Source organism: Labeo rohita, chromosome 24, assembly GCF_022985175.1.
Source record: "Labeo rohita strain BAU-BD-2019 chromosome 24, IGBB_LRoh.1.0, whole genome shotgun sequence".
In the NCBI taxonomy this organism is placed as follows: Eukaryota; Metazoa; Chordata; class Actinopteri; order Cypriniformes; family Cyprinidae; genus Labeo; species Labeo rohita.
Window position 1 is genome coordinate 17,774,032 of NC_066892.1, and position 22,309 is coordinate 17,796,340.

At 32.7% G+C, this 22,309-nt stretch overlaps 1 protein-coding gene across 1 annotated transcript in view; it reads right to left on the reverse strand.

The window, feature by feature from the left end:
* The window catches only part of dok6 (docking protein 6), a 102,987-nt gene that overhangs the window by 25,527 nt on the left and 55,151 nt on the right, over positions 1-22,309 (reverse strand). The window contains exons 4-6 of the mRNA XM_051098236.1: positions 6,430-6,549; positions 775-964; positions 361-499 (exon numbers count right to left, since the gene is read on the reverse strand). Of these exons, the coding sequence (XP_050954193.1) occupies positions 361-499; positions 775-964; positions 6,430-6,549 (449 nt within the window). The remainder of the gene's footprint in view (positions 1-360; positions 500-774; positions 965-6,429; positions 6,550-22,309) is intronic.

Here is a 22,309-nt window from a genome sequence, read left to right on the forward strand (position 1 = left end):
CTGGTACTAAAATTCAGCTTTGAAATCACAGGAATAAATTACATTTTTAAAATATTGACTGACAATTTGACTGTTTTTGCTGTACTTTAAATCAAATAAATGCAGGCTTGGTGAGCAGAAGAAACTTCTTTAAAAAACATTAAAAATCTTACTGGTAGTGTACTTAAATGACATAAATGAAACCCCTCAAGAAGCTGTTTTGTGTTTATATGGGGGTTCCAGGAACCTCCCTCCATTTCAGACACTGCAATGGAGACTCATCTGTGAAATATGCTTGTACTAACATTATGGAATAATATATACTAAATAAGAAATGCCCTTCTCCCCAGTAGAATTAAGGGATGTGTAGTTTTACTATACCTGTGAGCTCTTCTCCATCTCCATCATCATGCGTTCATGTTGCTCAGCGATGGACAGCGTGGCAGAGTGAACTCTCTGATAGATCATCTCGCCTTCTCTGGTCTGGAACGTAAACAAACCCTCCCCTGTGTCACACATCCTGTAAGAGCACAACACACATGCACACACACATCCGTTAAGCAATTACAGCTTCTATTAGTTTTCAGCACACTCATGTTCTTGTTGTAATAGACTGAACAGCAGGAGTAGAGTTTAAGGGCAGCCTGCAAGGGAAAGCATATGTTAAATGTTGAGCACCTTCATGAATCAGCGAATCAATATCCAGAGCAGCAGAATCAGGACTATTGGATTTAAGATGAAAACATCTTGTCAGACAAAAGCACTCCCAACTAGAATCTAATGTCGTTCACACACCTCCCGGACTCAAACGTGAACCAGGTCGAGTCTCTGCCGTATCTCCTCAGGGAGTTGAGCGGCCACATGACCAGCTTGACTCTGGCGTTATGGATGTCCCAAAGGTAGATGTTCTCGTGGGTGATCTGCATTGTGCACTCTCCGTAGATGTCCAGGTTTGGGGTCGGCATCAAGTAAACGTTAAACCTTTCTGGAATAAAAGTAATTTAAAAGTTAAAAGTACTATAGTTAACTAAAACTGAATGAATGAATGAATAAAATTACAATTAAATGTAATAATAATAATAATAATAACTTTAGCCACAACAACATTTCTTATCTTATTTTAGTTAAATTAGTAAATTAGATGTATTAAAATAAAAACTAAAATTGAACGTATAGACGCAAAATAACAAAAACACACAACAAAAGTACTAAAACTTCAAATATAAATGCAAATTAAAAAGAAAGATATAAAAATAAAAACTGATTCAAAATACTCATAAAAACTACAGTAGTATCTCAATACTAAAGTAAGTATTGCAGATTGGGTGTTTGTTGAGATAAAAAATAAAATAAAATAAAATAAAATAAAATAAACAGTTGAAACCATTGTAATTCAATTAAATTAAAATAAAAAAATAAGGTTAAGAATCAGAAAACCTTGAATGATGAAAAACTGGGAGGATCTGAGTATGTTTAGAATTTTAATGTAATAAAAAAAATTTGATGGAAATCTATTCTGAGATAAAATATAAAATTTTTTAGTTATTATTTAAAACCATTAAAATATAATACTTTTATATTATATTATATTATAAAATTAAAAACTCTTGAGGATGTAAATGTGTTTAAAATCTTTATGAAATAAAAAATAAATATTGATAAAAAAAAAAAAAAATATATATATATATATATATATATATATATATATTCTAAAATGAAGGACATCATATATAATATGTGAATGTGTTAATTTGATAATAAAATTCCATCATTATATAAAATATGATGGAAAATTATTCTCAAATAAAACATAAAAAAATCTTTATTTTCAGCAATTAATTAGAACCATTAAAATAAATTACTTAATTTTAATTCTTATATTATATCATATCATATCATATCATATATCATATTATATTATATTATATTATATTATATTATATTATATCATATATATATCATATCATATTATATTATATTATATTATATTATATTATATTATATTATATTATATTATTGATTATATTGATATTTATATATGATGTATAAAATAAAAAACTTTTGAGGATGTAAGTCTGTGTAGAATGTTGATAGAATTTAAAAAAAAATGTAATTTAATGGAAATTTAATAAAAATGTTAAAAAACGTTCATTTTAGCTCTTAATTAGAACCATTAAAATTAGATACTTAATTGTAATTATTTAATATATTAATATATATGATGTGTAAAATGAAAAACTCTTGAGGAAGTGAGTGTTTAGAATATTGATTAAATAAAAAAATAACATTTGATGGAAATTTATTCTGATTTATTCTGATCATTCAGTTCAGCTATTATTTAGAACCATTAAAAATACTTATATTATATTATATTATATTATATTATATTATATTATATTATATTATATTATATTATATTAAATTTATAATATAATACAACATTACATTAAATTAAATTACATTACCTTACATGGAAGTGAGTGTGTTTAGAATTTTGAAGGAATAAAAAATTAAATTTGATGGAAATGTATTGTGAGATCAAATATTTTTTAAATCTTTTATTTCAGCTATAATTTAGAACCATTCAAATAGAATACTTAATTTTAATTATATTAAATTATATGATGTATAAAATGTATTTAAACTGTGTTCACAACACAACTTTTACATCTGTACATGTGACATCTTTCCAAATATTTAAATGAGGTGAAAAAAGTCCATTGGCAAATTGATTAGATCACTAAAACTGACTTTTATATATCAGACTGGAGAAACTGAAGGAGTCAGGTTGTAAAAAATGCACAGTATATTTGCAGAAGTGCCATTTTTAATACATTTTGATTCAGACGTCTTTTTCTTCAGAATAACAAGCACAGATGAAGTGCACCCAATAAACCTATGAATTTATATCAAGAAAGCAGGATGACAAAATTGAATGGTTACTCAAGTAAATAACTCAAAAAGATTCAGCGGCCACAGTAGCTTACACTAACAGAAACTGCCAATGTCTGGTGTTAAAAAATAAAAATAAAAAATTCATAACAGGGTAAATCGTTTCTTTAACAGATATGAAAAGGTTGCAGACTGCTGTTTGACTGACATTTCTTTTAATAATAATTAAATTTGCTCCAAAAAGGCCAAGCACCGTAGCGGCGAAGTCCATTCGGCTGTCATATTTACAAACAAACAGCTCAAACAGCTTTTATTCGGGCAGCTGAAAGATTCTGCTCTGCCTAAAGATGACAGAGAATTAAAGGGTACGGCTGAAAATCTCGAGAACATCTCAACAGAGCCATCTAACATGATTATTATTTTTCCGACTGACTATTTTCTCTTCTTGCAGATGCGGCTCTTGCGGCGCACAAAGGTCAACAGATTGTTGCCATAGAGCCGTAGTTGAGCCGACCACGACTGGAGTAACCGCACCATCACAATTAGCTCCAAAAAGACAAGGGTGCACTTCATAATCCAAATTAATAGTGCCTAATTATACCTAATGCTTCAAAATAAGCTATGTGTCTCTCCAGAGGAAGAGGCAATGTAATGTGGGGGCTATTTTAGGGATTGTGAAAATTAACTCTGATTTAATTATCGCAGCCCGCCGTTAGAGGGGTCTAATTGAAGCGCAAATGGCAAACTCTCTGCTCGTTATTCCTCGGCTGTCGAATGCTGGAGAAACGATCATTTTGCTGACCTCCAGCTGATATAATCATATACACATTGCACTCTCGTTATGAAAACAAATCAATATTTGCCTGTCATTTGATTGAAAAAAATCTGATGATCACTCTATACGGTGTCTCCCGCAGCTTAATGCTTGAATGCTTCGGCAGCACTTGGAGATGAACTGATATTGATTTTCTGAATTAGGTTTAAAAAACACTCACATAAACACAGACACGACTCAGCTCAGACTGAAACAATCTGATCTTGGAGGAGATGCAGATGCCTAAAGTAACGCTTCTCGGTTTGTGGGTCGGGACTGTTCTTATAGTCACAGAAAACATTTCATTTGAACTCTCAATGGAATAAAAAGTGAGTAAAAAAAAATTATAAATACAGCAGATTGAGGGTTTGTTGAGATTTTGTAAATAAAATAATAAATAAAATAAAATAAAATAAAAAATAATAAAATAAAATAAAATAAAATGTATTTGTAAGCACAACACGCAAAAAAAATGTAAAACAATAATATCATACGTTACACTAATATCACACCAATGCATAATATAATGCACTAATAATGCATAGACTAATTTCAAAAATGCAGAAAAATTAAAAAAAAAAAAAAGAAAAAAGTCATAGGGACTGCCGATTGAGGGTTTGTAAGTATAAAATAAAATAAAATAAAATAAATACAATTATGCATACAATTAAAACTATTAAAATAGAACACATAATTTGATCCAATAAAAAGAATTAATTTTATTGTCTTAATTATTTGCAAGAACAACATGCAAATAATTCGAAGCAATAATGTCATACATTAAACAAATTACGCATAATATAATTTACTAATAATGCATAATCCAATTCCAGAAATGCAGAGAAAACACAGAAAACATTATGCGTAATTTTAAATCTCTCTGGAAAAAGTCATAAGGACTGCCGATTGGGGGTTTGTGAAAATAAAATAAAGTAAAACAAAACAAAACAAAACAAAACAAAACAAAACAAAACAAAACAAAGCAAAACAAAACAAAACAAAACAAAACAAAAAACAAAACAAAACAAAACAAAAAACAAAAAACAAAACAAAATAATAAAATAAAATGCATACAATTAAAATTATTAAAATAGAACACATAATTTGATCCAATAAAAATAATTAATTTTACTGTCTTAATTATTTGCAAGAACAACATGCAAATAATTTTAAACAATAATATCAAACATTAAACAAATAATGCATAATATAATTCACTAATAATGCATAATCTAATTCCAGAAATGCAGAGAAAACACAGAAAACATTATGCTTAATTTTAAAAGTCATAAGGCCTGCAGATTGGGGGTCTGTTAAAATAAAATAAAAATAAAATAAAATAAAATAAAATAAAATAAAATAAATAATAATAAATAAACTAAAATAAAATAATAACGTACACAATTAAAAACATTAAAATAGTTACTGAAATTCAATAATGCTTGTGGGTTTTAACTTTGTAGTAAACAATCTTAAAATTAAAAGAAAATTAAATATTTATATAAATTTATATAATAAATATACTCCATATTTTATATAATTAACATAATAATTAAATATTAAACATTTAATATTATTAAACATTAAAATAATTTTAAATATATATAATTAAATATAATAAAAAATAAAACTTTATACTTGCATACACTAAACAATATCTATTTATATACAATGAAAAAAACAAAACAAATAAAAGATAAATCTAATAAAAAAAATAACCATAGAAGCACGAACAGTTAAGAGGGTTTTTAATGCAATTTTTAAAAATATATATTTTTAATTATTTTAAAAAGAGGATACATTATTCCTCAAATCAAAATATAATATCTATATATTTTATACACACACACACACACACATACACATTAGTGTCATTAATGTAAAATACTAAATCAATTATTCTATTTAAAATCCTCTGACAATTTAGTTGAGTAACTGAATAACCAAAGACAGGCCAAGCAGAATCTGAGTAAAAGAGAATTACAAAAAACTAAACACAGAAGCGTTGAAGAATAGTTAAGAGAAGTGTTTAATGTAATTTAAAAAAAATATGGAAAAAAGATTCCTTAAATCATTTTGCTGTTGAGCAAACTCTCATTTTGCTGTATTTTAATGCAAATCACCCATCACTTGGTAGAAACTAGCCAGAAAAGGCTATATCAAGTTGCACAAGTTGCATAAAATGCTCAAAACCAAGACTACATTAAAAATAAGTTGGTTTGTGTGCTCAACTAAATCAAATATATGCATTTACTGACATTAACTATTTTTTAATAATGTACTAACATTTAATAATTAATACTAATATTTTTTTTTGTAGAATGAACAATTTTGGTACTATTTTAGGTTGTCACTTAATGTCCATCGTAAAACACTTGGCCAGCATTTGGTCACGCATTGCCTCATTCATTTTAGAAGCAAACGAATTGCATTCGCTAAAGATTCTCACTCATTCTCTTAAGCGTTTTCTCGCAGAAGCGCCATACGCATTCATCCCGCTTTTCTTCTGCGCCATAATCTCATCCATCTCTATGACAAGCTTCATTATGAGCTGATGCTCTGATGCACGGCGGTACCCATTAGCGCTTAGTAAAGAACCTTGGCCCGAGCAGATCATTTATAAACATGAGAACAGACCTGGAGGGACTGTGTTTAACAAACACATTTGGACCCCGTAATAGAATCATTTAGGGAGTACAAGAGGAAAAATCACACAAAAAGCCCGGCTCTAATTGGATACTGACCGTTCTGTTCCCTCTGCACCCCTGCTGCTAACAAGTCCGGTTCTCCCAGGCTGATGTCATTAAGTCTGCTGCCCAGACACTCCAAACACAATAACTTCCACCACTCCTCGGCCTCCAGCTCTGTGGACACACACATCCAAAGCATCATTTTTATATGCAAACATACTGTACAGTAGCAGAAAACACATTTACAGCGGCACTAATGCATAAGCCATTTGTGAACACTATGTTGATGATGAACGCTAGTTTTCTAGTCACCTCAGCCTTTCTGAGAATGTGAGATGTTTAATGTTACAAGAGATTTCGGCTTTAAAACTAAAGCAGCCAGTAGTCAGACACAAAGGAGTGTGGTGATGGACAGACAGACGTATAGAAGTGACAGACAGACAGGCAGATAGACGGTCAAGTTCATAGGTGTGGACACAGTGTCTAAAAATACTCGGCAAGTGCCAAATGTGAGTAAAACCTGCCTGTCAACTAAAGAAAACAGAATTTCTGACCATTTTTAGGAAGTGTAACAAAGCCAAACAGGTTTGCAACAACAATAGGGGGACGTGATGACAGAATGTTTAGTTTTAGGTGAACTTTACTACTTATTTCACTCACACTATATAGGGTAAAATAGGGGACGATGCCCTGCTTAAGAACAATGTGCATTTATTTTTAAGTTGTAACCTATTTAGATGTAAGCTTAGCATGTGCAGGATGATGATGCATCAGACAATATGTTATTATGGGAAATAAATAGACATATTTGCTTAATTAGGTCATTAAATCATAACGTAAATAAAAAAATATTCAAAATAGCTACTGTGGGAAAATGTGACTTTTGATTAGAGCTGCATGATTAATCATTAAATGGCAAATCTTGATTTAAACACACACTTATTTCCTGTTCCTAGTGCCTGTTCAAATCTGTGCTTGCGCTGCCGCTGTCATAAAGACAGTAGTTATTATGTTTAGGTATGAAACAGCTTCACAGTCTTTTCAACAATTTATAGTTCTGATATAAACACTGATGTCTATGGTAGCAATCAAAATACAGCAAATCGTTTTTTGAAAGTAAATGGTGCTTTAAATATCGTTTGTTGATTACAATGTTGGCTACATTCAGAATGAATGAATCTCTTGAATGAATGATTCAGTGACTCACTCATAAATACCTCACATGTTCCATTACTGAATGAATTAGCATTTTAGAATGAATTTCTTGAATAAGATGATGCCGAGGTATTTATGAGTGAGTCATTGAATCATTCATTCAAGAGATTCAATCTAAAACGCTGATTCATGCAGTAACGGAACAAGTGAGGAATTTATGAGTGAGTCATTGGATTATTAATTCAAGAGATTCATTCTAAAACGCTGAGGTATTTATGAGTGAGTCATTGAATCATTTGTTCTACAACGCTGATTCGTTCAGTAATGAAACAAGCAAGATATTTATGAGTGAGTCACTGAATCATTCTTTCAAGAGATTCGTTCTAAAACACTGATTCGTTCAGTAATGGAACAAGTGAGGTATTTATGAGCAAGTCACTGAATCATTCGTTCGAGAGATTTATTCTAAAACACTGATTCGTTCAGTAATGGAACAAGCGAGGTATTTATAATCAAGTCACTGAATCATTCATTCAAGAGATTCGTTCTTAAACTCTGATTCATTCAGTAATGGGACAAACAAGTTATTTATGATTGAGTCATTGAGTCATTCGTTCAAGAGATCCTTTCTAAAATGCTGATTCATTTAGTAATAGAACAAGTGAGGTATTTATTAGTGAGTCATTGAATCATTCATTAAAGAGATTCATTCTAAAATGCTGATTCATGCAGTAATGGAACAAGTGAAGAATTTATGAGTGAGTCATTGAATGATTCATTCAAGAGATTCTTTGTAAAACGCTGGGGTATTTATGAGTGAGTCATTGACTCATTCGTTCAAGATATTTGTTCTACAACACTGATTCGTTCAGTAATGGAACAAGCGAGGCATTTATGAGTGAGTCAGTAAATCATTCTTTCAAGAGATTCGTTCTAAAAATCTGATTCGTTCAGTAATGAAACAAGTTATTTATGATTGAGTCACTGAGTCATTCGTTCAAGAGATTCGTACTAAAATGCTGATTCATTCAGTAATAGAACAATTGAGGTATTTATTAGTGAATCATTGAATCATTTGTTAAAGAGATTCTTTTTAAAACGCTGATTCATGCAGTAATGGAACAAGCGAGGTATTTATGAGTGAGTCACTGAATCATTCATTCAAGAGATTTGTTCTAAAACGCTGATTCGTTCAGTAATGGAACCCAGAAGTTACTTATGATTGAGTCATTCGTTCAAGTGATTTATTATAACAAATAAATTAACAAACAAGGTATTTCTGAGTGAGTCATTGAATCATTCATTCAAGAGATTCGTTCTAAAATGCTGATTGATTTAGTAATGGAAGTAAGGTATTTATGAGCGAATCACTGAATCATTCATTGATTCATCAGTAAATCACTGAATCATTCATTCAAACATTTTTTTTTTTTTTTTTTTCAAATAATTCATTCAAATTAACATTTTGAATAGACTGCAGCAATTAATATGTTTAGCCTCTAGTAAATTACGTTATTTTGCTTAGTTCAGAATTGTGGGAGAATCGTGATCTCTATTTGAACAAACCAAAAAAAAGATATATATATATATATATATAGAGAGAGAGAGAGAGAGAGAGAGAGAGTCATTTATGTAAAATACTAAATCATTTACATTATTTAAAATTTTTTTTTTGACAATTTAGTTGAGTAACTGAATAACTGATGATAGACAAAGCAAAATCCCAGTGAATGTATTTGGTTTGTGATTTCATCTCAAATGTAATTTATTCTTTGACTTATATACAGGCATATGAATATTTACATATTTAATTACCATAACTGCAACAACGTTCAAGAGATTCATTCAAAAACACTGATTAGTTCAGTAATGGAACAAGTGAGGTATTTACGAGTGAGTCATTGAATCAGTCGTTCAAGAGATCCAGTCAAAAACATTGATTAGTTCAGTAATGAAACAAGTGAGGTATTTATGAGTGATTCATTGAATCAGTCGTTCAAGAGATTCATTCAAAAACACGGATTCATTCAGTAATGGAACAAGTGGGGTATTTATGAGTGAGTCATTGAATCAGTCGTTCAAGAGATTCATTCAAAAACACGGATTCATTCAGTAATGGAACAAGTGAGGTATTTATGACTGAGTCATTGAATCAGTCGTTCAAGAGATTCATTCAAAAACGCTGATTCGTTTAGTAATGGAACAAGTGAGGTATTTATGAGCAAGTCATTGAATAATTCATTCAGACATTTTTTTTAAATGATTCATTCAAATTATAGAGTTATGTAAAATAAAATCTATTCTGTCATAGATTACTATTTGTTCAGAGACACAAAATTAGACCAATTAACCTAAAAATAGTTTAGAATAAAAATAGTCAGAATGAAATGACAAAACTTAGAATAGCATGGAGCATTTTGAGATGAGATTCTGTCCCATCTCTCTCTCTATATACATGAATACACACACTTTTATGTTAATATTTATCATAAATAAATAATATAAAAATTAAATGTAATAGATATAATTGTATTTATACTGTAAAAATTTATAGTATATAAAATATGTATAATGCAGTACATATGATCTGATGTGATATTTTACATACAGTTATAGTTATATAATATAAATAATGCTGAGTTTAATAGACAGTAATAAAAAGTATTTATGGGCAGCACACTTTCTCAGTCTGCACATCATTGGCAGGTGCAGCAATAGTTATTTTGGCCCCTGTGTACACACAAAAGAACAACACAAATAGCCTTCTGTAGGAGTTGAGCTTTTTTTTTTTTTTTGCACTCCATTCTTAGCTTATTCTTTAAAAGCTCCAGGCTAATCTATGGCAGACTCCGAAAAGCATCACTCTAATGAGTGAACCTCACAAATGAACATCCACTCTGAAGCACCTAATGCAGTTTAGCACAATGACACAAAAGAAAAGAAAGCTCAAATTATGACTACGCCAACTACAAAATGAGCTCCGTCTACACCGCTTCTGCTGTGACATGGCTATGAAAGCTCAACATTATGAGATCAGATTTGTCTAATTACGTGCCAAGTAGTTGTTAGCAGATTCGTGACCTCGTCAAGTTTGCGTTTTCAGCGGAGCTTGTTTGAATAACAATGGCTGTCTGCTTGATGTTGGCCTAAGTATATTTCAGCTGCAGTAATTGAAGCTTAAAATGAATACTGTATGCCTGTTGACATTTTAATTTCGCCTGCTTGAGTAATGCAAGCAGACACCATTCAAAATATTAAATCAGAAAAAAATCCAATGCGAATTTACAAGTGCCAAATGAATTTTCTTTGAATAGTACAATAGACACTTATCAAATAATTTCACTCATAATACTGTGCAAGATCCCAAAGCTGGAAATTAAAGCATAATGCCTTAGATTCTCTTCACAAACACATTTCTGAGCTTCTTGCTGGATTTTTTTCCTCGCTTTTTTGCATGGCCTCTCTCCTGAGACGGTGACCTTTAAGTGTGTCTAAATTCACACACACTTTTGGGCCCACTGAGTGGAAAATTGGATAAACAAATACTTCATCAGCATGGCAAACTCTCAAGTGCTCAGGCAGCTATGTGCACAAACACAAAGATGCCCGGTGGAATCACAGCACTTTACAGCACAACATCTTCACATGGTTAATGGTTCACTCCGAGCACAGGAAATGAGAAGTGTTGCATGATAAATAGTTAGGCGAAAGAAAATGGGTCAGGATGGATGAAATAGATTAGGGCTGCAACAACAAATCGGTAATGGAAATAATCGACGGTGAATTGCATTATTGATTGGGGTCTGTGGGCCCTGCTTGGAGGACCACGTCAGTGACGTCACTTTAAAGAGTAGTGAAAAATGCATTTACATGGAATGGGGAAAAAACTAATTTAATTAGAGTTTACTGCTTTATTCTTCAAAGGCAAGCTTTTTCATTTGGCAAAGCAGAACATCCTAAAAGCAAGCAAGCTGAATTACTTAATAGAGCTTTTATTTGGATCAAAGCAATTTTCATTTAAACATCAAATTTAGGTTTTAAATGAGCATTTACATTTATGCATTTGCCAGACATTTTTATCCAAAAATGTCTTATTTTCGTTGTGTAGTGCACTGAATGGAAACCAAATTCAGGGTCTTGCCATTGCAAATGCAGTGCTCTCTTTATATTATGAAAATCTGCACTCCCATTCAAAACTTTGAGGTCAGTAAGAATTTTTTTTATGTTTTTGAAAGACACTACTTATACTCACCAAGGCAGCATTTACAGTCATGGCCAAAAATATCGTCACCTTTGCAATTCTGTCAGAAAATGCAACACTTCTCTCAGAAAATTTTCAATTGCAAATGTTTTGCTGTTCATGTGCTTACTGTTTTTGTTTGCACTGCAACAACACAAAAAACAGAGAAGAAAAGTCAAACTTGATCAATTTAGTTAAAAATGGACTGGGCAAAAATTATTTGCACCTTGTCAAAATTGTAAGAAATAATTGCTTTTCAAGCATGTGATGCTCCTGTAATTTGTATTTAGACACACCTGTGGCAAGTAATATGGGCAATATAGTAAACACACTTGCAACCAGTTAAAATGGAGAAAAGTTGACTCAGCCTTTGTGTTGTGTGTCATACTGAGCATGGAGAAAAGAAAGAAGTGTAAAGAGTTGTCTGTGGATTTGAGAGAAAAAATTGTGGAAAAACACGGACAAGGCTACAAGTCCATCTCCAGAGATCTTAATGTTCCTGTGTCTACTGTGCGCAATATCATCAAGAGGTTTACAGCCCATGGCACTGTAGCAAACCTCCCCGGATGTGGACAAAAGAGCAAAATTAATGAAAAACTACAATGAAGGATTGTCCGAATAGTGGATAAAGAACCCCGATTAACTTCCAAAAAATTCAAGCTGGTCTGCAGACAAAGGGTGCAACAGTGTCAGCTCCGTCACCACTAGGGACTAATTTGATAGTCGTTAAAACAAAGGTTTTACATCCGACTAGTCGACTAGTCTAAAAGCAATGTACCCCCAAAAGATGTTAAGAAAAAAAAATGTGTGCGTGTATATAATAGCCTACATTTGAAATACGTATCTATAAATCACATTGTCAAATCCCTCAATGAATTCCGCTTGCCTTGTGTTATCATCATTTAATTTTAGGCGGTCGTTAAAAAGGAAAAAAAGGAAGAGCATACACTCAACGTCAGCCAATGCATAGCTTATTTATTAAAATCAGCCTGACAATTCTTCATAACGTTATCCAACATATTAAAACACAAGTCAAAAACAATAGGAACAAGAAAAGGATCAAGAAAAAGCATTGAAACAGCTTTTAAAAACTTGTGTCATATAGGCTATGTCGTTTACAAAAAAATAATGCAACAATGCCCATTTTACTTACTCTAGACCATGCATTTTTCAGCAAGTTATCAATGTGGTCTGGTGAACTATGAAAAACACACTCAGTATGAACTGAAATCCTTCGTTTAGAGGAATAGTCAGCACGGACAGGACTGCAGCGGCGGCAGATGGTACTGAATGCCGTGATTGACATTTGCCGGCTTTCTAAGCGTCTACGACGTGCCTGTTATGCATCGCTCCAGTACAGTTATTTTAAGCCAATTTGATATTACACCGTTTACACAAAACTTTTCCCACACTTTGCTAGTCTTTTGCGTGGTCATGAGGTCTCTATAAGGGAATGCGAGGTCTTAGGTAAAAACGTAGTTTTCGCCCAGATACACTTTTAAAAACAATGTATTATTTTTCAAACGTTTAATTTTAACTTGCTATTTAAATGTTTTAAATGTAACGTAAAAATTATTATTTCAATTATAATTTTTTTTTTTCCTGCTATGTAGTCGACTATTGTTTTCAGGGTCAACTAGTAGGAGCTGTACAGTTTAGATGACTAGTCGACTAGACCCGCACATCCCTAGTCGCCATCTGAATGAAAAGGGACGCTATGTTAGGAGACCCAGGAGGACACCACTGCTGACACAAAGGCATAAAAAAGCAAGAGTGGAGTTTGCCAAAACTTATGTGACAAAACCACAATCCTTCTGGGAGAATGTACTGTGGACAGATGAGACAATAGTAGAGCTTCTTTGGTAAAGTAAAGCTTTTTACAGAAAAAGAAACAAGGCCTTCAAAGAAAAGAACACAGTCCCTGCAGTCAAACATGGTGGAGGTTTAAAGATGTTTTGGGGTTGCTTTACTGCCTTGACTGTGTGAACGGTATCATGAAATCTGATGATTACCAAAGAATTTTGGGGTGCAACGTAGTGGCCAGTGTCAGAAAGCTGCGTCTCCACCAGAAGTCATGGGTCTTCCAACAGGACAATGACCTGAAACACTTTTTATGACACTCTTCAATGACCCGAAACACACTTCAAAAAGCACTCAGAAATGGTTACAAACAAAGTGCTGGAGAGTTCTGATCTGAATCCCATAGAACACCTCTGGAGAGATCTCAAAAGGCCTCCTTCAAATCTGAATGACCTGGAGCAATTTGCAAATGAAAAGTGGTCCGAAATTCCAGTAGAGAGGTGAAAGAAACTCATTCATGGTTACAGGAAGCAACTGATTTCAGTTATTTTTTCCAAAGGGGGTGCTACCAAATATTAAGTTAAGGGTGCCAATAATTTTGTCCAGTGCATTTTTTGGGTTCTGTGTGGAATTGTATCAGATTTTACTTTTTTTCTCTGTTTTTTTGTCTTGTTCCAATGCAAACAAAAAAAAATATACATGAGTACCAAAAGAGTAGGGTTGTATTTTCTGACAGAATTGCAAGGGTGCCGATACTTTTGGCCATTTTGGCTGTACTTGATCAAAACTACACTAAAACATTATTATTGTAAAATAATAAGACGCCCCCCTGGGTAAACTTTTACAAAATGTATAAGTGACTTTTGATATTAATTTTAATGATATTAATATATTTTTGCAGTTCCCTTAATGTTAAATACTAAGTCAGTTATGCTATTTAAAAAAAAATTCAATTTAGTTACTAGTAATTGAATAATCAATAATAGGCAAAGCAGAAACCCAGTGTAAATGTATTCTCTGACTTATATACAGGCATATAAATATTTAGATATTTAATTGCCCACATTTTAAATGAAGATTTACCATAATTGCAACACTATGAATTAAAATTAAATGGTTTCCCTTGATTAGCCTGTAGGTTTTAATGAAAAGTGAAGATGTATGTAAAGTAGTTAATGGAATTACTGAATAATAGTGCTATGAATTGAAATGAAACAATTAAAATTAAACACAAAATTAAGCATAATAATACTAATAACAACATGCACTTCTGTGCCAATTCTGGGGGATACTATTGTCAAATAGTATTACAGTTTAAAATAACTGTTTTCTATTTTAATACATTATAAAATGTAATTTATTACTGTGATAGGAAAGATGAATTTTCAGCAGCCATTACTCAATATTTTTTTTTATTATTATCAATGTTAAAGACATTTGTGCTGTATAATATAATATTTTTGTGGAAACCATGATTTATTATTTTCAAGTTCAAAAGAACAGCATATATATGAAAGAAAAATCTTTCGTAACAATGTAAAAATCTTTACTGTCACTTTTGATAAATTGAATGCATCCTTACTGAATAAAAGTATTAATTTAATTTTAAAAAGTTCCTACCTCAAACTTTTGAACTTTTTTTATATTATTTTGCACCCAAGACCACAATAAAAACATAATTATTGTCAAATATTATTACAATCTAAAATAACTGTTTTGTATTTTAATAAAATAAAATATAATATAACATAATTTATTAATTTGTGATAGGAAAGCTGAATTTTCAACAGACATTACTCAATAAACATTTTTTAATATCATCTATAATAAAAAAAAACTGTTGTGCTGCATAATATTTTTGTGGAAACCATGATATTTTATTTTCAACATTTTTTGATGAATAGAACACTTAAAAGAACAGCATTTATTTGAAATGAAAATCTTTTCTAACAACGTTTAAATTCCTTACTATCACTTTTCATTAATTTAATGCATCTTTGCTGAATAAAAGCATTCATATTTTATTTTTTATATTATTTTAGAGCTCAAACCTACAATCATCAGTACTGCCAAATATTATTACAATTTAAAATAACTGTTTTCTATTTCAATACATTCTAAAATGTAATTTATTACTGTGTTAGGAAAAAATTAATTATCAACAGCCATTCCTCAATAAACATTTTTTAATGATTATCATTGTTGAAAACTGTGCTGCATAATATATATGCATATATATATACATATATTCACATATATAATAAAAGTGAAAGTATTAAAAGAAAGTACTTACCTCAAACTTTTGAACAGCATATTATCATAATAATTTTTTATTATTGTAAATATTTTTACAATTTAAAATAACTTTAATATATTCTAAAATGTAATGATGAATAAAAGTATTAATTTATTACAATAAATACCTAAAATCTTTGAACAGCAGCATATTATCATAATTATCATTATTTTTTATATTATTTTAAGGCTCAAAACTACAATAAAAGCATAATTATTGTCAAATATTATTGCAATTTAAAATAACTTTTCTATTTTTTAATCAGTTTTAAAATGTAATTTATTACTGAGATAGGAAAGATGAATTTTCAGCAGCCTTTACTCAATAAACACTTTTTTATTATTACCAGTGTTGAAAACTGTGCTGCATAATATAATACTTTGAAAACCATTAGATATATTATTTTCGACACTCTTTGGTGAATAGAAAGTTAATAAGAATAGTATTTATTTAAAATAAAAATCTTTTGTAACAATTTAATGTATCCTTACTGAATAAAAGTATCAATTTATTTACATTTATTTCCGTACCTACCTCAAACTTTTAAACAGTGTATTATCATATTTATTTTTAGATTTCATATCATTTTAGGGCTCATAATTTTTTTGATGCGATGCAAAATGTAAAATGTTTTTATTATATACTAATTATTCAGTTTAATTTGCAAATTGCTTGAAGCATTTAGCAAAATGTGCAATCCTATTTAAATCGGTTGCAAGTTGCAGCCCTCAGTCGCACACAACACCTATAAGACAGAAAGAGAACGCAGGAGAGCGGAAAAGGGTCAGAGCGGCACAGGCGTAACCCGACAGACTCAGAGGGAGGTGAGGAAGTGGAAGTGAAGGATCAAGGGAGGTCGAGTTCCTACATGTGGCGGACATGTGAGGGACACGAGCTCCATATGGCCGGAGTTTGTGAGAAAAGGGAAGTTCGAGAGGGGGCAGCTCGTGGACATGTACCTGTGCCAAAATGAAAAGAGCCACAAGCAGAGTTTACCCACACACACACACAAATACGCCCGAGGTCCACACTCACTCAAAGGTGATTTACTCCCACAAGGACAACAAGGTGATCTAATGCAGCAGGACACATTAGCAACAATCCCGCACAGAAGAGTCTTTGAGCGTGTGTCACAGATACCGTTGAAGACTTCTTCATCTAAACAGCCGCAAGGCACGTATACTTTTTAAACCCTTAGTGTATGGCCATATCTCGCACAGCTCTTCATTTATGCCCTATGCCCGCTCTACCCGTTTCCCATTAATATCCTGCCTCTGAAGGGAGTGAAGGAGAGCTGGGGGTGGGGAGGTTATTGTGGTAAATGGATTCAGGAGAACATTCCTCGCCTCCCCCTGGCAGTGCGGAAGACCCCAGAGGTGCTAATGATATCCCAGCGGGTCCACCGTCCTGCTCCCCCCGTGCACATCCACTCCACTGCCTCTCCTTCCCGTCTCCTCCATCTCTTCCCCTTTCCTCGCTCTCTCTCCTCTAGTTTCATACCTGGGAATTTAGCTTGACAGGAAATTTGAAGGCAAAGGACAAATTCAGTGCTAGATGAAGACACGTTTACCACTTCTTTTGGTCAAAGGATTTGTAATATTATGATATGTCCATTTTTCCTTTTTCCACACATTATTGTGGGTGGAAATTAAGGCTGTCACTAACGATTATTTTGGATAATCTGTTCAATTATTCTATATATATATATTTAATTACATTACATCCTGAGTCATTTAAGAATTAAGTAAATTTGTCTCTTTATGAATGGGCCTTTGAATCATTGATTCACACGATTCGTTCAAAATGCAGATTTGTTCAGAAACTAAACACCGCTGAGTTGGTTAGGGATGTGCAATAAATCAGCTGTGACTTCAAAGGTAACATGGTCTCTGCAACATTAAGCAAAAACACATAATATAGCGTTTAAAATATAACTTCTTGTTCACTGAACTGTTGAATAAAATTTAAGCATTTAAGCTTGTGATATATCAGGACAAATCAGCACTCGTGTCATATCGCTCTTGCTGCCCGTGTGATATCCTGTGATATGCGATATATATAAATATGAGACAGAATGCATACAGGGGTATTTTATGCACCAATATCTTGAATTTTAGGGCATAACTGCATTTATAGAGTTGTTGCCCTATGTCATATTTGTCAATTAAGTTAAATGAGAAGTCCACTTCTAGAACAAAAATTTACATATTATGTACTCACCCCCTTGTCATCCAAGATGTTCATGTCTTTCTTTCTTTAGTCGTAAACAAATTATGTTTTTTGAGGAAAACATTTCATAATTTTTCTCCATATAATGGACTTCATTGGTGCCCAAAATGCAGTTTAAATGCGGCTTCAAATGATCCCAAATGCGGTTGTAAACAATCCCAGCTGAGGAAGTATGGTTTTATCTAACGAAACAATTGGTTATTTTAATTTAAAAAAAAAAAACAATTTAAAATACTTTTTAATCTCAAATGCTCATCTTGTCTGCTTGAACTCTGTGTATTCTCGCTCAAGACAGTTAGGGTCGAAAAACTCCCATCTTATTTTCTCCCTCAATTTCAAAAATCATTGAAATTAAGAATTAATTAATTTTAAAAATTAATAATTTTGAAATTTAGGGAGAACATGAGATGGGAGTTTTTCGACATACCCTAACTGTCATGAACCGGAAAAAAGTTCAGCAAAGTAAGACAAGGTGAGAATTTGACATTAAAAAGTATATCAATTGTATAATTTTTTGTAATTTTTTATAATCGTTTCACTAGATAAGACCCTTCTTCCTCAGCTGGGATCATTTACAACCACATTTGGGATCGTTTGAAGCCACATTTAAACTGCATTTTGGAAGCTCAAACTCAGGGCACCATATCAGTCCATTATGTGGAGAAAAATCCTGAAATGTTTTCCTCAAAAAACAATTTCTTTAAGACTGAAGAAAGAAAGACATTGGCATCTTCTGACATTGCACATCATCTGTAAAACTTTGTCTTAAACTGACAGCCCTAATACTGTAGTAATAAAAATAGACCTAAGTCATCAATAGTCATTAAAATGACTAAAAATACATATATAATAGCAATGAGGCAATTATAATTAGGTCAAAAATAAAGTATAAAAACCAAGAAATCATATGGTTTTACTGAACAAAAAGTGTTAAAATACACAATGTATTATAAACAATAGAGCTAATGTACATTACGCATTATAACAAATGACTGCAGAGAGTGTCACAGGCCTGACAATTGTTTTTACACTTTACAGCAAAAGGGTCAATGCAAATAATGGTAGATGGAAATGCATTTCAAGAATTAATTTCTCCACACGCACCAAAAAAGTCATGTGACTGCGTTATGTGACAGGATAATTTGACTAGCAGACTGATCTCATTGCACAGCATCTGAAATGTTGTTATGGTCATTTTAAGATGCCTGAGCAATGTCTGCCATCAAGGTATTTTTGTATAATTGCCTCGAAGAACTGTGTTACAAGACTGTGTTCGCAAATGTTTTAAGCGATATTTAAGTTTTGCGCACTAAGTAAATTTGCAACTTTGGATGGAAACCCAAACTACTGTTGCTGTTGGTTGTTTTTCATATCTGCGGGTTTAAGCAACCCCAAAAACTTGATATTTATCCCCTGAAATGCAAATTTTACAAGGGGAACCCCACCAAAAAATGTGTATTTTACCCCATCAATTGTTACCCCATCAATAATATTAGGTGGCCTTGACTGCTATGCACTTACATCAAAAAATATGTACTATGTACTTATTGTGTTCATATTGTATTGTAAAACAGTTTTGCTGCTATTGAGGTGGGATCCAAGTAAGGTTAGGGACAGGTTTGGTGTTATGCCTAGGTTTAAGGGTGGGTTAAGGTGCAAAGAAATTACAGAAATTAATTACAGATGTAATTACATGCAGGTATTTTTTAAAATATAAGTACAAAACATGCATGTACACAATAAGTGCATTGTTTCACATGATTAATTTATATGTAAGTCATGGCAGTTAAGGCCACCTAATATAAAGTGGGACCAAAAAATTTTTATTGCCCTATCGCTGCAATCCAGATGCTGGATTTTGGCTTTAAAAATAGAAAGGGTGCTTGTCTACACTGCATCATGCGTGGATATACACCTGGTTACATTCAATTCAATGATCTCGTAAATAACTGCTGCCATCATCACTAGAAAATGTATACAAATGTCTCTTTTTCAGTGTAATTCCATTCAACAGCGCTGAGCTCTGCAAATTCAGCTCATTATAAATTATAAATATTTAAATAAGGCTATATACATAAAAAGAAGGTGTTTTTTATGCTCTTGTGAATGACTTAACTTATAATACTCATGATTCAGCATTTTATCTGTGCAGTTAGTGGCATGTTAAACTAGATGCAGGTTCTTGGTCTGAAATATTATGCACAGAGGCGGATGAAGCATATTTATCCATATAAATTTATTCATACATACATATCCATATGTATTTTGAACACCATAAGACCTACACAAAAGTCTGGGGTATGATAAGAATTTGTAAATAAAGCTCTTATGCTCACAAAGGCTGCATTTGTTTAATCAAAAATACCGTAAAAACTAATATTGTAAAGTTTTATTTCAATTCAAAATAATCTTATAATCTTTCAGATACCATAATATGAATAATTACCATATAATCGTGATACTTTTTTTTTTAAGATTTATTTTTGGCCCTTATTATAATAGGACAGATCATAAAGGACAGGAAGCGAAGTGGGAGAGAGAGAGAAGGGGGTGGGATCGGGAAAGGTGTTTGAGCTCGGATTCGAACTCGGGATGCCTGTAGCGCAACATGTCGGCACTGCCCGCAAAGCTATCGGCGCCAACAACTCCAAAATCTTTGAATGGTATTTCAAAAATTTCTCTCAAATAAACACACTGTTACACTTATAGTTAATCACAGGCATGGGCGACATTAGGGGGAGGCAAGTCATTCCCAATGTCAGCCACGCTGCAATTGGAGCGGATAGCCATGCCCAGGTCCGGTTGTACGGAGGTACTAGACGGTGCTAAATACCCTCAAACGAAAGCAATTGAAGATCTGGCAAACTATTCTCGGCCCGAGTCCGACCCGAGCCTGTCTTTTTTCCCCCTTCTCCCAAAACAGCTTATACTACTGTTTCAGCTATTAAAACAGTTCAGTTTTGTATGCAATGGCAAAGTGATTATGTCTTTTTAATCAAGATAATTTAGAAAAAATGTTTTGAAGCATTTTTGTTTCGTTAAATATAACTTTTTGTTTTTTAAAGTAACGACAAAGCGTCCAGTGGAAGACTGATCATAGTCTGATATATTTTGCCTTCTCAAATCATCACGACTTGCCTAAAATAAAATGTGTAGATATAAAACAGTTCAAGTATAAAACAACGTTAGTTTAAACGTTAAAGCTAGATAAATGTGTGCTATTAGGCGCATATCCAATCATTTGTGCGAAGAGTGGAAGCTAAAGCCGCTTTGCAGGACATGGAGGCGCCAGCGCGATAACTTTTTTCAGTGGAAACAACTTAAAATATTCCGTAATTTTTGCTGATAAAAGTAAGAATGATACATCATTCGGAACTGTAAAGGGTCCACTTGTAACGCCAAGCCAGCAGAGGGAGCCTTCACCCCAGTACTGCCTGCATGCTCCCTCTGCTGCTTCTACTGTCACTTCCTGTTTGGCAGTATATAAGGACTCACCATGTGCTCACACGTCGCGAAGTATTGCCAGTTTCACCTGCCTTACCAAGCGTTTATTATTACTCTGTTGGATTACCTGTTGCGACCTTGCTTTGTTTATGGACTCTTGATTTCACGGATTACCCCTGTTGGATTGTTTGCACGTTTGGACTGTTTTCAAGGTTTGACCCTTTTCTGCCCTTTGACTATCGCTCCCTGGATTTCCCTATTGTTACGGTTGCTTTCATGGACTGTCTGCTTGGTATTTGACCCACTGCCTGTTTAAACTCTCTGCTGTTTGGATTACGTTTACGTTTTGGACTGCTTCTCCGGTTATTGACCCTTTGCCTGTTTCATCGTGTATGTTTGCTGTTGTTTATAATAAACTTCTGCAATTGGATTCTACACCACCTCAGTGTTCACGTTACAGAATACTTCGCCTCCCCTGAAGCCAGCAGAAGTTACAGCGCACACACAACCAGAATCATGAACCCAGCAGTATCCCGTCTCATCTGCCTTCGTCAAGGCGACCGGTCCATAGAGGAGTATGTCGAGGATTTTTGTGGACTGTGTTATCAAGTAGATTTTAATGATGTGGCACTTAAGGACTTTTTTCGTTTTGGTTTGAACGAGCCCATTAGTTCACGTCTGCCAGGGGGAAAAATTTGTTGGTCACTGGAGGAATATATCGATCATGCTCTGCTCCTAAGCGGATCACCATACACTGTTGGGATTGTGGA